Source organism: Leptodactylus fuscus, chromosome 9, assembly GCF_031893055.1.
Source record: "Leptodactylus fuscus isolate aLepFus1 chromosome 9, aLepFus1.hap2, whole genome shotgun sequence".
Lineage (NCBI taxonomy): Eukaryota > Metazoa > Chordata > Amphibia > Anura > Leptodactylidae > Leptodactylus > Leptodactylus fuscus.
In genome coordinates, this window is record NC_134273.1 from 58,455,414 (window position 1) to 58,469,746 (window position 14,333).

Here is a 14,333-nt window from a genome sequence, read left to right on the forward strand (position 1 = left end):
CTATGGATAGGCCATCTATGTAAAATCCCCGAAAACCTCTTTCTCCTTCTGATTTTTTTCTGCAGTGCATGGATGGGGTTAGACACAATCCCATCCACTTTGCAGGTCCTGTAAAACCCCACATTTTTTTGCAGCTGCATTTTTTCTGCAGCTAAATCGCAGTGTTTCTGCTGTGTGGGACCCCCGGCCAACTTGATGGCAAGTCTAGTGGCACCAAAGGTTTACAGAGTTAGGTTGAAGATACGCACAGGCAGTTTGGGGTGTTATTTTTGATACTACTGAAGTGGATGTTACAGTTTTTTTTTTTACTTCCTATTTCTTTTTAATCCAAAATTTCCACAGTCAATTTCAATCTAGTAAAAATGAGTCTTGACCCAATGGTGGAAAGCACCGTTTATTTATCAAGGGGCTTTAGCTCTTAATACAGCTGGCACAGACATAGATTTCCTGTAGAAAGGATAAAATCCAGCGTCGCCAGGAAGGATCCATGTGAATTTGAAGGTAAGTATAAACTATAGCTTTTATTTACATCATAATGAAAAGTTACAACATAACTGGTGGAATTGACTACTTCATGTCAGAGCTACGCATTTCAGGGCTCATTCGCCCCTTCCTCATGACATGACATGGCCTCTTTCCTGTATAAATCATACCAGAAAACTGGCATGAGTTATAATAAATATGTCAGCCCAATGCGTTCCTACCCTGGTTCATCGCCCTCTCCATTCTGCTCCCACCTCAATTGCCAAAAGTGGTACATGAGGTGCAGAACAGGGATTATGGTTCATATTTAGCACAAGAAAGGTCCTTGCACCACATGTGTAGGAATTGATAAACTCCCACCATAGTATTCATTGATTGAACTATTTCAGCAGTAGGAGTCTGAAGCCATGATCTGTCAAGACAAACATATAAGCGGCCGAACACCAAGGGGTTAAGTGCAGTGAATATTTGATGCGCTTAACCCCTTGGTGTTCGGACGCTTACACGCATTCCTATGGGAGCGAGGTATTCGATCGAGTACTACTCGCTCATCTCTAGTAAGAATAGCTGCTCTGTTTTTCCCATCAACCATGTCGGAACTTCTTTTCTATTTTTTTCTTAAAGCTGTAGATTTTTGTTGTTATATGCTGTACAAAATCTGTATAGGATATTTTTTTACTGTAATAACTCACGGAAAATGCAGACAAGGAGCATTAGTTCCTAGAATTAGGAACTGAATTATAAAGCCTGTCACAGCAGCCATGTATCCGGTTATCTCAGACACAAGGTACCAATGTCTACAATAATCCATTGCAGATTAATTTCACTTTCTCCAAGAAGCAAATGACTGTGATAGATTATGTGTCTAAGCACCTGGAAAGACTGGAAAGATCTAATATGGACTGGAAATGATAGCAGTGCACTCACACCAAATTTAGTATTATCGCTGGACCATATACAGTACTGGCCACGCCACGTGTTATATCTACAGAAATAGGTTTTTAGTTGCCTACATTTTTAGTTAAGGACTAGAGATGAGCGAACAGTAAAATGTTCGAGGTTCAATATTCGTTTCGAGTAGCCCCTCAATATTTGACTACTCGAATTGAATATCGAACCCTATTATAGTCTATGGGGGGGAAATGCTCGTTTCAGGGGTAGGCAACATCCGATCAAATTATACTTACCAAGTCCACGAGTGAGGGTCGGGCTGGATCCTCTGAGAAGTCTTCTCCGTGCAGCGTCCCCGCAGCATCTTCCGGCTCTTCATTCACTCTGCCAGGCATCGGGCCTGGGCAGAGCTGACTGCGCATGCCTGCACTACAAGCGGACATGCGCAGTCGGCTCTGCCCAGGCCCGATGTCTGGCAGAGTGAATTCAGAGCCGGAAGACGCCGCGGGGAAGCTGCAAGGAGAAGACTTCTAAAGGTAGGAGAAGAACCAGCGTTGATTGGCCGACTGTATAGCATTTGGCCAATCAATGCTGGTTCTGCATCGAACTTTTACATTCGAATAGCGAGTGGTACTTGATCGAGTATGAGTATTTCAAATACCGTAATATTCGATCGAATACCTACTAGATCGAATACTACTCGCTCATCTCTATTAAGTACTTTTTGGTCTTTTTGCTGTTCGTCGAGTGTTTTTCTTCTGACAAGCTTCAATAGAAATAACAGTAATCTAGCTTCTCCCGTCAAATGCTTAAAATTATCTACAAATATTTCATAAATCAAAGTGATCACTTATTCTATAGATTAACCCTCAGTACATATACACTGCCTTATATGTGGTCAGATCTAGTCCTACAAATTATGGGTTCTTAACAAGACTATTTTATTTTGCTGTACGAGAATTTCTAACTTTTTGTCTTCTTAGCTGTAATTTCTTTGCAATTGAATGAACTACTAAAGTCAAATAAAACAGAATAAAAAACTCCTCAAAATTGACCATGTTCTTGGGTGGAAGAAAATCTATTTCATCTGTACGCAACACAAAGCAGAGCCACTGTATGAATGGAGGGTGTCCTACCTCTCTTGTGACTCGATACTCGAGCTGGTGGCACAGTAGAGTGGGCTACTTTGGAAAAAACTGGACAGACAAGGAAGGAAAAAAATCAAATTAGAAAAGAAAAAAAATCTTTAAAAAAATGTAAAGAAACCAGAAAATAGAACAGAAAACAAATGCAGTCATGAGGATATTGACACAAAATATCACAGATGGTTTACACACTGTATTATACTCGACAAGAACCGTAAAAAAATGCTGGATTGAAACGTGGTCTCCTGCGGCCTGGCAGATTTACTATAATTCACACATGAGCTATGAGCTGGAGTAGATATAAGTACTGTATACGTCTATGATAAAGGGTAACAATATGGCTGCTTCTAAAACAACTCCATGGGCTGTCATGAGGTTCATTTAAAAAAAAACAAAAAAAACACTAGTATTGCTTAGCATTTTTTTCTGGCGTTATTGGCATTTTTACATTTTGGAATGAACTAAATGAACTAAAAAAAAATGGAAAAGCAACTTAAAAAACAAACAAACAAAAAAAAACCAAAAAGGAAAAAATTGTCTTGACATAAAAAAAATGGAAAGGAAGAAAAATTAAGTATGTAAAATTTTTCCTAATTTTTCTAATTGAATTTCACAGTAACGTTTTGTCCATATTGTTTTAACAGAGATTTTCAGGGTGAAAATGCTGCAATCAAGCTGTTAAAAACTTCACCGACGCTCACATAAATTTGATACAAAAAGGATATTTTTTTGCACCGAGATGAACCGATTTTCATGGATTCCTCATCTATTTGAGTGTATTGAAGGATTTGTGAAAACAGGTAAAAATGCGACATGACCTATATTTTGAAGGTCATTGATAAAATGAAGGAATAAAAAAGTGGTCATGTGATTAACCCCCATTCACATATAGTGAAGTTGATGCAGTGAAGATGGGGTTACACTAGACAGTCTTAAATTGTGCCAGATTTATCAAAGTGTCTATTCCTGGATGGTAAATCTGTTGCACGTCTCGTCTAACTTTACACCTGCTAGTACAAAACGTGCCGTATTTTTGTGCATTTTTTGGTGCATAGTGCTCTAACATAGGCCATGCCGTTTTCCGTGAAGCCAAATCACACGAGTGTTTACAACACTTGATAAATGTGGGACGAGACAGTTTTATGACACCAATTATTCCAGAGTTCAGGGGCAACATGGTGGCTCAGTGGTTAGCACTGCAGCCTTGCAACGCTGGAGTCCTGAGTTTGAATCCTGCTAAGAACAACATATGCAAGAAGTTTATATGTTCTCCCTGTGTTTGCATGGATTTCCTCCCATACTCCAAAGACATAGTGATAGGGAAAAAAATTACATTTTGAGCCTTATATGGGGCGCACAATCTACATAAACAAAAAAAAATGCCAGAATTCTGGTGAACTTTGATTAGTAAATCTCCCCCCCAGAAACGGCAAAACAACTGCAATGACATACCATGATACCAAAATCGGTATCTACAGATGTATGTGTCTTCTTTCTGCACCATGATATCTCATTTATTTAGGATAATCCAGTGCTCTGTAGAAAACTATAGATAACACAACTCAACTCCGCTTTATTGACAAATCCGGCCCTGCGTAATCGATGTGATAAATGGAAATTTCCCAATCTCAATCTTGCATTGCAAAGATAGGATCAGTAGTAAAAGCAAGACCTGCTGCTGTGACAGAGATTTCTTCAATTAATCTGCAAGGATGACACATTGGAGCTAACCTGTAGCGGAACGGTGATGTCATAAAATTAATGATGTATGTCACCATAAAGGAGCACTATTAACACTCTGCTAATGAGTGACAGCTCCGCCAGGGATAATAAAAGACACAGAAAGTGATTCTCTGCCCCTTCTCCCCCCATCTATTTCTCCCACTACCTAGTAAAGAGTGTTTGAATCATTACTATATGGGAAGACTCAGAAGTCTTCGGCTTTCATTCTGCGCACAGCCGCCGCTAATCCATGCAATTAAGGCCAGTGATTCAGCCGCGTTTTGTTCTGTTACGGTTATAGTGCCGAGACCCAGACACAATAATTTGGAGCAGATGAACGAGATAATTGCATTTATTTGCTACCCATAAATCTAGGTCAGGATCTGATTTATCGCGGCTCCCACTGGATAGAGTTTCAGTTCTGTAGCTATAAATCTTAGTGAGATTGCTAATGTATTTCGTGAGATTACTAATCTGCTCTCCTCACCAAATTCACTTGCGCCCCATTAAGGTCTGATACTGGAAATACCTGAAGGCACCATGTTGGTTTTTTTTTTTTAGATTTTATGAAGCCTGCATCAATAAACCCATTTACACGTGTGACCTCTTCATGTTCTCTAAACAGTTGTGAAGATGAATAGTGAACATGTTCAATCTGCTCTATGGGAAATCCACATCTATCGCGGAATCAGGAGAGATTTGTGCATATAAATTAAAGGACACGTCGATCCAGGGTTTTATACTGACTGCCAGATTGGAATTGGGAAGGAATTTTTTTCCCCTGAAATGGGCAATTGGCATAAGCCTCATGGGGTTTTTTGACTTCCTCTTGATCAACACTGTAGGGGACTGTAGGGTTATAGGTTGGATTTGATGGACTGATGTTTTCATCCAACCTCATCTACTATGTAACTATGTAAATTCCAAAAGTAAGGTTTCAATTCAGTTGAGGGGAAAATGCCCAAGTCTTTACATGAGGATCACTGATCCCTACACTAATGGGACATTCAGTAAGAGTCTAAGGGCCCATGAACACGTAAGAGAAAAGAATCCTAAAGGAGATAGGCAGCAATGGCAACAACCCTGTCCCTATTGAAAACACATGGGGGAGTCGGAAGCAATACGTGTTAGATGAACAACTGTTGAAGGTATATCGGAACCGTAACTCAACAACTGATTGTGGAAATTATAGAAGATGTCATGTCACATGTCCATCACATTTCCCCAATAAATCCCCCAAATCCTTTACTTATCCTTCCTTTGGAAACACATTCTTGGTTGTTTCAGGGGAGCTGAGTGATAACCAGTCAGACTACAGTTATAATGGACTTACTATCCCAGTGTTGACCACAATGGGGGGTATTTATTAGAGTAAGCATGCCAATTTCTGGCATTAACATTTTTTGTATTGGGCCATGTTGCACCAAAATGTGCCACTTTGTCCTTCTTTCACCATGCTTGCCACTATAGAAAAAATTGGATGGATTGAGGCAGACACACTTTGGCTTGTAAAATTTACTGTAACCTGAGCCAGAAAACAGTCCCTAGGTTTAGTTCTGGTGTGCAAGAACTCCTGAGATGTGTAAGATTTCTTAAGAGAACGGAGTCTTTTGAAAATCCTTCTCACGTCAGCAAGACAAAAATTCATTGAGCCTGGTGGAGAAAATGCCAATCTTAGTAAATCCCCCCCCCCATGTCTGCCTAATGAATATATAATACTAGATAATACTTGAACCAAGGACAAACCACTAAATAACAAACCACTACATAACTAACCACTACATAACAAACCACTACATAACTAACCACTACATAACAAACCACTACATAACAAAAAAAACACTCCATTTACGGGAGATAGAGAACAAGATGGTAACAAGATGGGTTCCATGGCTTGCAAAAGGTGGGCTTCCACTACCGGCATGGACCCTACCACCATTTGCCAAATGAACAACCTGCCTAATATACTAGATGAAGACCCCAGACAGTCCAAGAGTTTATTCTCTGTTACATAGAGGGTGTTAGCCACACTAGTACCATCTGGGTCCACATTAGAATTCTTAAGCAAAGTTACATCAAATACCGCTAAGTTTGGCATGAGATATACAATGATACGCTGTCATCATGAACAGAAGTTCTTCAAGAGAAACCCCAATGGAGAATAATTGTATCTTTTATTTATCTGTGCTGTCATTTTACTACACCAGAAACATGACCAAGTTCGAAAATCTAGTAGAAAACCCCTCAGCTCTAGCACATATATGCAGCTGTGCGAGCAAGTAATTGTATCACCGTGTCATTTTGATACACTGTGAAATGTCCCCTCCATAGATTCCTATTAATTTCCATCTGTATTGATTAGTATCACAGATTGCCCTAAGCAGCTGTCAGTGTGATCTGTGATGTAGGGATGAGAACTGTCTGCAGATGCTCTCCTCCCTACGGTCTGTAGCGGAGCGGCCAAGAGTTGTATCAACATGTGAAAAATAGGATAAAACTGATCAAAATTCATATCAAAATTGGGAATTGGCACTTCTTTGTAGGGTTGCTCATAAATGCCATTCCATCAGTAATAAATACTGTTGATATTTAACTAATGCATAAGCCAGTAGCTACTGTATGTTTAATAAGGAGATTCCTTATAGATTGCACATATTTCAGGTCAGTATTGCTCACTGTCCGGGGATAACCAACTAACACAGGCCTAGAATTGGGACACTTAGGGCCCCTTCACACGGCGTATACGCTCACTGCTTTGGAGCGTGTAAACGTTCCATAGCAGCGGCGTCTAAAGCACTTCCCATTGATTTCTATGGGAGCCGGCAGACGCGTGCTCCCCATAGAAATGAATGGAAAAAGCAGTCCATTCATTTCTATGGCGAGCGCGCGTATGCCGGCTCCCATAGAAATCAATGCGATCTGCTTTTAGACGCCGCTGCTACGGAACGTTTACACGCTCCAAAGCAGTGAGCGTATACGCCGTGTGAAGGGGCCCTAGGCTGGGTTCACACTATCATTGTCAATGTCCGTTGCTGTCTTCCATCTGTTGCATGCAGAAATTTTTCTTCCGTTACAAAAGTACTAGACGGTTCTGGATGACTTTGGCTTGAGAGCAGTAATATTACAGGTTATCGCTTTTATTACATTCTGGTGATTGGGCATTGATTCAGGGATTTGTTCGATGAATGAAGTTTTTTTCTCCGTAAAATGAGGAAAAATGACGTCTGCATCTTGGGATTTTTGCCTTCCTTTGAATCAACATTGCAGGATAATATACTGAACTGGAGGGACGCAGCATTAGCTACAAAGTATGTTATGATGTTACTAAATAGATAATTGTATACAGTATTATATATTGGAAGCCTGATGACAATTGTTTTATTTGCCTATTATAATCCAGCCATTTTTGGCAGGTTATAAACATATCGCCATACTTATGTATACTTGGATTGGCCAAGCATGCATGTTTTCTTAGTAGGCACAGGGGATTCTTACCTTTCTTCTTAGACCAGAAGAACAAGTCATGTTGAACTCTATAATGCCTATATTTTCTTTCTCCTTATATCTGCCATCAGGATTAAGTTGAGAGGTCCCATACACACTAGATTGTTGACTGGTCCAACCCAAAATGGCTGATTTGGCAATCATACCATACAGTGCATGTAATTTATAAGGTAAGCATATCTCATTCAGGAGTCTAGGGAATCTTTTCCACTCCATACAGATCGTGTCTGCTTATATACGTTATTACTATGCGATGTATCAGGTAGTCCAACAATGAAGCTGTGAACATTGGTAGGATTTCTTGTTGATGCATGTAAAAGCAAACGTTACATAAAAATTGAAGCAAATTCTTTATTCTGTTTATTTAGACTTTACATAGGCAACTTGTTTAGTTATTTTTTTGCAAATGATGCTACTGTATCTATCTATCTATCTATCTATCTATCTATCTATCATCTATCTATCTATCTATCTATCTATCTATCTATCTATTATCTATATACAGTATCTATCTATCTATCTATCTATCTATCTATCTATCTATCTATCTATCCTTCTATCTATCTATCTATCTATCTATCTATCTATCTATCTATCTATCTATCTATCTATCTATCTATCCTTCTATCTATCTATCTATCTATCTATCTATCTATCTATCTATCTATCTATCTATCTATCCTTCTATCTATCTATCTATCTATCTATCCTTCTATCTATCTATCTATCTATCTATCTATCTATCTATCTATTAAAATTTACTCTGTCTACCTGTGTCTATTTCATATACATTGCACTGCAGTTTGTAGGTCCATAGCCCAGGTAACATTAGGTATATTAGCGGAAAGCTCTAGAATCTATGAATTCTACCAATATGATTACATTACACAGTGTCAAAGGAAAATTCATTTGCATGCAACAGGGTTTCCTTCCTAGAAATGTAGCCGAGTTTTGTGACCCCATACAGCACCGAAAACTCTTAGCTCACTTAACCAAACAAAGCTGTAGATGAAGAGAGGACAGGAATCTCATGTAGATAATGGAATCCCTCGGCACTTAGCGGCTTGAAATTCATGAAAGAGCTTCAGGGTTTAACAATTCTCTGCTCCCTCTCCTGGGAATATCTGCACTGCTCGCTACTGGCGGCTTCTTGTAGTCTTTTTTTGCCATCACTTTATCAGGTAGAATTCCAGTTAGTGTTATAGAAAGGGCAATTGATCACCCCTTCCTCTGTCGCAGAGACCAGAAAAATACTGTACGGTATAGTGCACCAGTTATCTGAGTCGTACAATTAAAGGAATGGCTGCTTCTGTACAGTATAGACAATAAGACTGTATGTACATTACACTTATACATCAGGTGCAGTGAGAGGACAAAGCGGAATAAGCCATAATGTACTTCCATAAAACAACTGGGTGGGTGTTGGGGATGAACGCCTGTATGGCAACCACTAACTCAGCTTCTGCATTACCGTCCCTGCGCTTTGCATCCCTTGTGTAAGAAAAGCGCATTAGAAATGTTTGTCATTGCCATTGAACAGTATGCCAGGGACTTTGGAGGCATCTGTAGCAAAGAGTTATGGGAGTAGTCGAGGCGGAGATTTTTCTTTGGTCATCTGAAGTTGTCAGATATTCATAAACACTGGGACCAATACATGAAAAATAATCCACCTGGTGCATTGAGCACGATACATAAGCTTAAGGCTACGACCATATGTTGTAGGTATGTACAATATATCACATACTAAATGTACCAGTATTATTACAGGATAGTTACCAGCATATTAATTGCCATAATCTATAGGGAACTTGTCAGTATCTTTGGAGACCTGAAATCAGCATCATGTCCTCATGGTGAAGGGGATTAGGACCCCGAATCTAGTAAATTCAGTCTCACCTGTCATTCTTTTAAGACACTGCGTCTTTGCCGAGACTATCCATGGTTGAGTCCAGATTAGAGATGAGCAAGTAGTTGAATACTCAATATTCGTTTCGAGTAGCCCCGCAATATTCGACTACTCCAATCAAATATTGAATCCTATTATAGTCTATGGGGGAAAAATGCTCGTTTCAGGGGTAGGCAACATTCGATCAAACTGAACTTACCAAGTCCACGAGTGAGGGTCGGGCTGAATTCTCCGAGAAGTCTTCTCCGTGCAGCGTCCCCGCGGCGTCTTCCAGCTCTGAATTCACTCTGCCAGGCATCGGGCCTGGGCAGAGCCGACTGCGCATGCCCTCACTACAAGAAAATGGCCGCTTACAGTCATAGCGGCCATTTTCTTGTAGCGCGGGCATGCGCAGTCGGCTCTGCCCAGGCCTGATGCCTGGCAGAGTGAATTCAGAGCTGGAAGACGCCGCGGGGACGCTGCGCGGAGAAGACTTCTAAAGGTAGGACAAGAACCAGCATTGATTGGCCGACTGTATAGCATTCGGCCAATCAATGCTGGTTCTGCATCAAATTTTTCCATTCGAATAGCGAGTGGTACTCGATCGAGTACGAGTATTTCAAATACTGTAGTATTCGATCGAATACCTACTCGATCGAATACTACTCGCTCATCTCTAGTCCAGATCTATCTATCTCTGGTGTAGTTCTTAGAGGGAACCTGTCAGGTGGGTTTTCTGTTATTAACTGGCCCCATAGCATCAAGTAATAACCTTTCCTATGGTTCCCACCACTAAGATTTCTGTTGCAGAAAACTTAGGTTATAAGCTCTTAGAGCCTCAGATCAGCATGTGCAAATTTACCATAACTACTTAGGAACTCCATCTAGTCACGCAGTCATTGCACTAAATCACACCCTATGAGACTGGCAGTTTAGGATGACATCCAATGGTGATGTTTTAGCGCAATGACTGCAGACGACATGAAGCTGCTCTATTCCGCCTGTGACTACCTAAGGTACATTAGCATATGTCAACCTAAGGATCTGTTCAAGAGCAGAAAGCTTAGTGAACGGCACCATTGGAAATATGATTACTTGTTGCTGCACATGATGGTGTCACTTTAGGGTGGAAAACCTACATGACAGGTTCCCTTTGATGTTCTTGCGTGATGGATGTCCCTGAAATTACCAATTTTGGGGCTATATATATAGCTGTTGGATGTGCTGCTGGTTTAAAAACCCCAATCCCATTACATTGTGCCTACAGTACTACAGCTCATGTTATCCCACATGGGTAATAAAGGCAACTCATTATTATTACACGTGTTATTATCACACATTTTCCCATAGGCCTTGATGGTGTCTCTATAGTACATATGTCTTCTGTACCCGAGGAAGAGGCCTAGAGCCTTGAAAGCTTGTAATCTGTCATCATTATTAGTTAGCCATTACAAAGGTATCAACTACTGAAGACTCTCAAGTTTTTTATATTACATGTCTCCTGTATGCATAGTAACTTCTACCCCACTCCTACTACTCTGCTTGTTTAATTCATGAACAGAATAGAACATGTTACAGATTGCGACTAGATAGTGGATTCTATGAAACCGTCCTCATGAATGATCCAATAAAATAAGGAGAAACATATTATCTAATGTACCATGTGCCCTTATCAGTTGTGCAAGCAGTCTATGGGGCTCCAGGATTAGTGATTCATTGTAATTCACATAGACAACCATTTAAGTGGTGACACCACACGAGAGATTTGATAAAAACATTGCCTTGGTAATGGTAATAATATACGATAAAAGCCAAAAAAAACCCCTCAAAAACTCCCATATTTCATCAGCTATTTACATAATTTACAGTGCAGAGTCATTCGTTACATGTGGTGAGGGTCTAAGCTTAAACCCCCCACTTATGCCATCTGCTAACATGTCCACATTAGGCTAGGTTCACATTACGTTTTATAATACTGTTCATGAATCTGTTTAAAAAAAATAAAAAAAAGGACACAAAGGGTTGTTATGGAAAGGGTATCTGTTCTACAAAGACTTCAATGGTAAAAAAAAAAATTGTGTGTGTCCCACTTAGATTACTGTAACACCCTTTTCCACGGCCTCCCATAAACTGTGATGCTCCCTTAATCCACCTCTCCCCCCATTCTTCATTGGCTGCTCCCCTCCACCAATCCCTTCACTGGCTACCCAAAATGTTAATGCTAATGTACAAAGTCATCCGCAACCTGTCCCCTCCATATATCTCTGATCTAATCTCCTGCTACCTGCCCACTTGTAAACTCATACTCCGCTCTGATCTTATCTGCGATGCACATAACCGTCTCCAAGACTTATCCCATGCATCCGCTATACTCTGGAGCCCACTACTATGACACATAATACTTAAAGGGGTTGGCCATTTTCAGACCAATATTGACAAACAAATGTACAATTTAAAGATATACAAGTTTCCAATATACTTTCTGTATCAATTCCTCACAGTTTTCTAGATCTCTGCTTGCTGTCATTCATTCTGTTACTTCTAGAGGATAAAAGTCTGACCATGGTCATGTGATTTCTGGTCCATGGTCATGTGATGAGCTCACAGGTGCACAGCTGATTACCAGGCAGATGTCTGATTACTGTGCTGTGATTATAACGAGCAGCACCTGTGTACTCGTCACATGACCATGGATCATAAATCACATGACCATGGTCAGACTTTTATCCTCTAGAACAGACCTGGGCAATGTACGGCCCGCAGGCCACATCCGGCCCTCTGATTGCTTCCCACATAGCTAGTGGAAGTTTTTTGAAGGACCTGTGATGATGTCATCACAGCCTATCACCAGGATAGGCTATGACTCGTTAGTGGGCGGAGCCACACGGGACTGTGTTCTTGATGCAAGCTGCCAGCAATGGGAGCTGCTGGATGATAAAGAGAGAAGAGACAGCATGTGTGAGCAAGAGGGGGGAACTAAAGAGAGGTAGGGGGGCAGTTAAACTGAATGCACATGGAGGGGTGACATTAAACTAGTGGGCAGATGGAGGGTGACAATAAACTAGGGCAGCTGCACAAGGATATTAAACCATGGGGGGTAGCTGGAGGGGGACATGTCTGCCTCTAGTTGCCACCAGTTTAATGTCCACTCTAGTTTCTGCTAGTTTATACTGGTGCACCAGGAGAGGGAATACTGTGGGACATTTGGAGGGAAACGTTATAATGTGGGGGTGTACAATGTTATTGTAACTGTAGGAGGATTTTACTTTGTGGGGGCACATGGAAAAATGATTGAGAATGGGCGGAGTCAGCGGAGAAGTGGGTGGAGCTAAATTTGCCATGGCACGCTTGGCCCTCTAGAACCGTTACAATTTCTCATTTGGCCCCATGGGAAAATTAATTGCCCACCCCTGGTCTAGAAGTAACAGAATGAATGACAAGCAAGCCGAAATCTAGAAAACCGAGAGGAATTGATACAGAAAGTATATTGGAAAATTGTATATCTTTCTATTGTACATTTGCTTGTTAATATTGGTCTGAAAGTGGCCAACCCCTTTAAGTATAAAACTCCTATTCATCTTTTGAGATCATATTGCAAGGTAGAAGGCACTAAGGTATATAGTATAGCAATATAGGTATATATAACATTTCAGTTTAGTTAGAAATTAATTACATTTACATTCCAGCTCATTTAGAGCTAATGTGTCCAGTAGATGGTCCTACTTGAGTGTACTCATATAGAGAAGGCTGTAACTCATTGGTTCTTTACGCCCACTGGACTCAAAATCAGAATTTGCAGAGATTTACATGCAAAGAAATACAAGGTAAATTGAATCTTTTCCCACAAAACTACATTTTATTTCTCCTCTGCGCCTACTGCTCTACAACCTGCTGCCCACAGATCGAACCTGACAGATTGACTTTAAAGGAATTGTACTGTAGTATTTTATCAATTGACAATGTTTGGTACAAGAGTAGGCATAAGGAATTTTTTTTTTTGTACTAAAATGTTGGGCTAGGTGGTGGGTGGCTTTGTTCTCTATAGTCAGCTATTTTTTCCCCATAATTTATAGTGCTTTTATGTGCACCTTTTTATACTATAATTCAGATATATCTATCTATATATATATATATTTTTGGAATCACTATATTAGAATAAGCTTTTGAAATACATTTGTTGAGACTGACCCTTGGCGACCAGCTGTTTGAAGGGTCTGGGGGTGCAGGACTACGCACTTTAGTGTAGTTTCTAGGCTCTTTACATAGGTCCGTCTACCTGCTGGATATCTCCATCCCATTCAAGTGAATGGGGACTTGACTCAGTTGTTGGAAGGGGCTGCCGAGTTAAGCAATGCACTGTGCCTATGGGTGTGCTGAGAGTCAGATCCTATCAATTGGCCTAGCTTAGGTCATTAGTTTAGTGATTGTGCAAAAGTTCTTCAAATGTTCACATGGACTGTAGATAAGTCTATGGAATAGTTGGGATATCCTACCTTGTTTTCTGTTTGCAACATCTAGGAAAGAAGCATTCGTCTTTATCCTATCAAAGTTTGCAGGCGCTGTGTATGTCGGGAGAAATTGTGAATCATTATTTGGAATTGGAAATACTAGGAATTGGTATTGGGAAGCAGAGCAAGGGAGAGTCCGGTGGCAAGGGGGGGTTGACAAGTGGGAAAAAAGCCACAGAGCCAAATGGGTTTCCG

General features: G+C 40.5%; 1 protein-coding gene across 6 annotated transcripts in view; it reads right to left on the reverse strand.

Moving 5' to 3' along the window:
• NTNG1 (netrin G1) overlaps positions 1-14,333 on the reverse strand; it is a 220,442-nt gene that overhangs the window by 50,710 nt on the left and 155,399 nt on the right. For 2 of the 6 annotated variants that reach the window (XM_075287711.1, XM_075287708.1), the window contains exons 7-8: positions 14,124-14,189; positions 2,511-2,570 (exon numbers count right to left, since the gene is read on the reverse strand). The exons of 1 other annotated variant lie outside the window; for it this stretch is intronic. In XM_075287711.1, coding sequence (XP_075143812.1) covers positions 2,511-2,570; positions 14,124-14,189 — 126 coding nt within the window. The remainder of the gene's footprint in view (positions 1-2,510; positions 2,571-14,123; positions 14,190-14,333) is intronic. 3 more of the 6 variants (XM_075287713.1, XM_075287709.1, XM_075287712.1) reach the window with 2 other exon arrangements.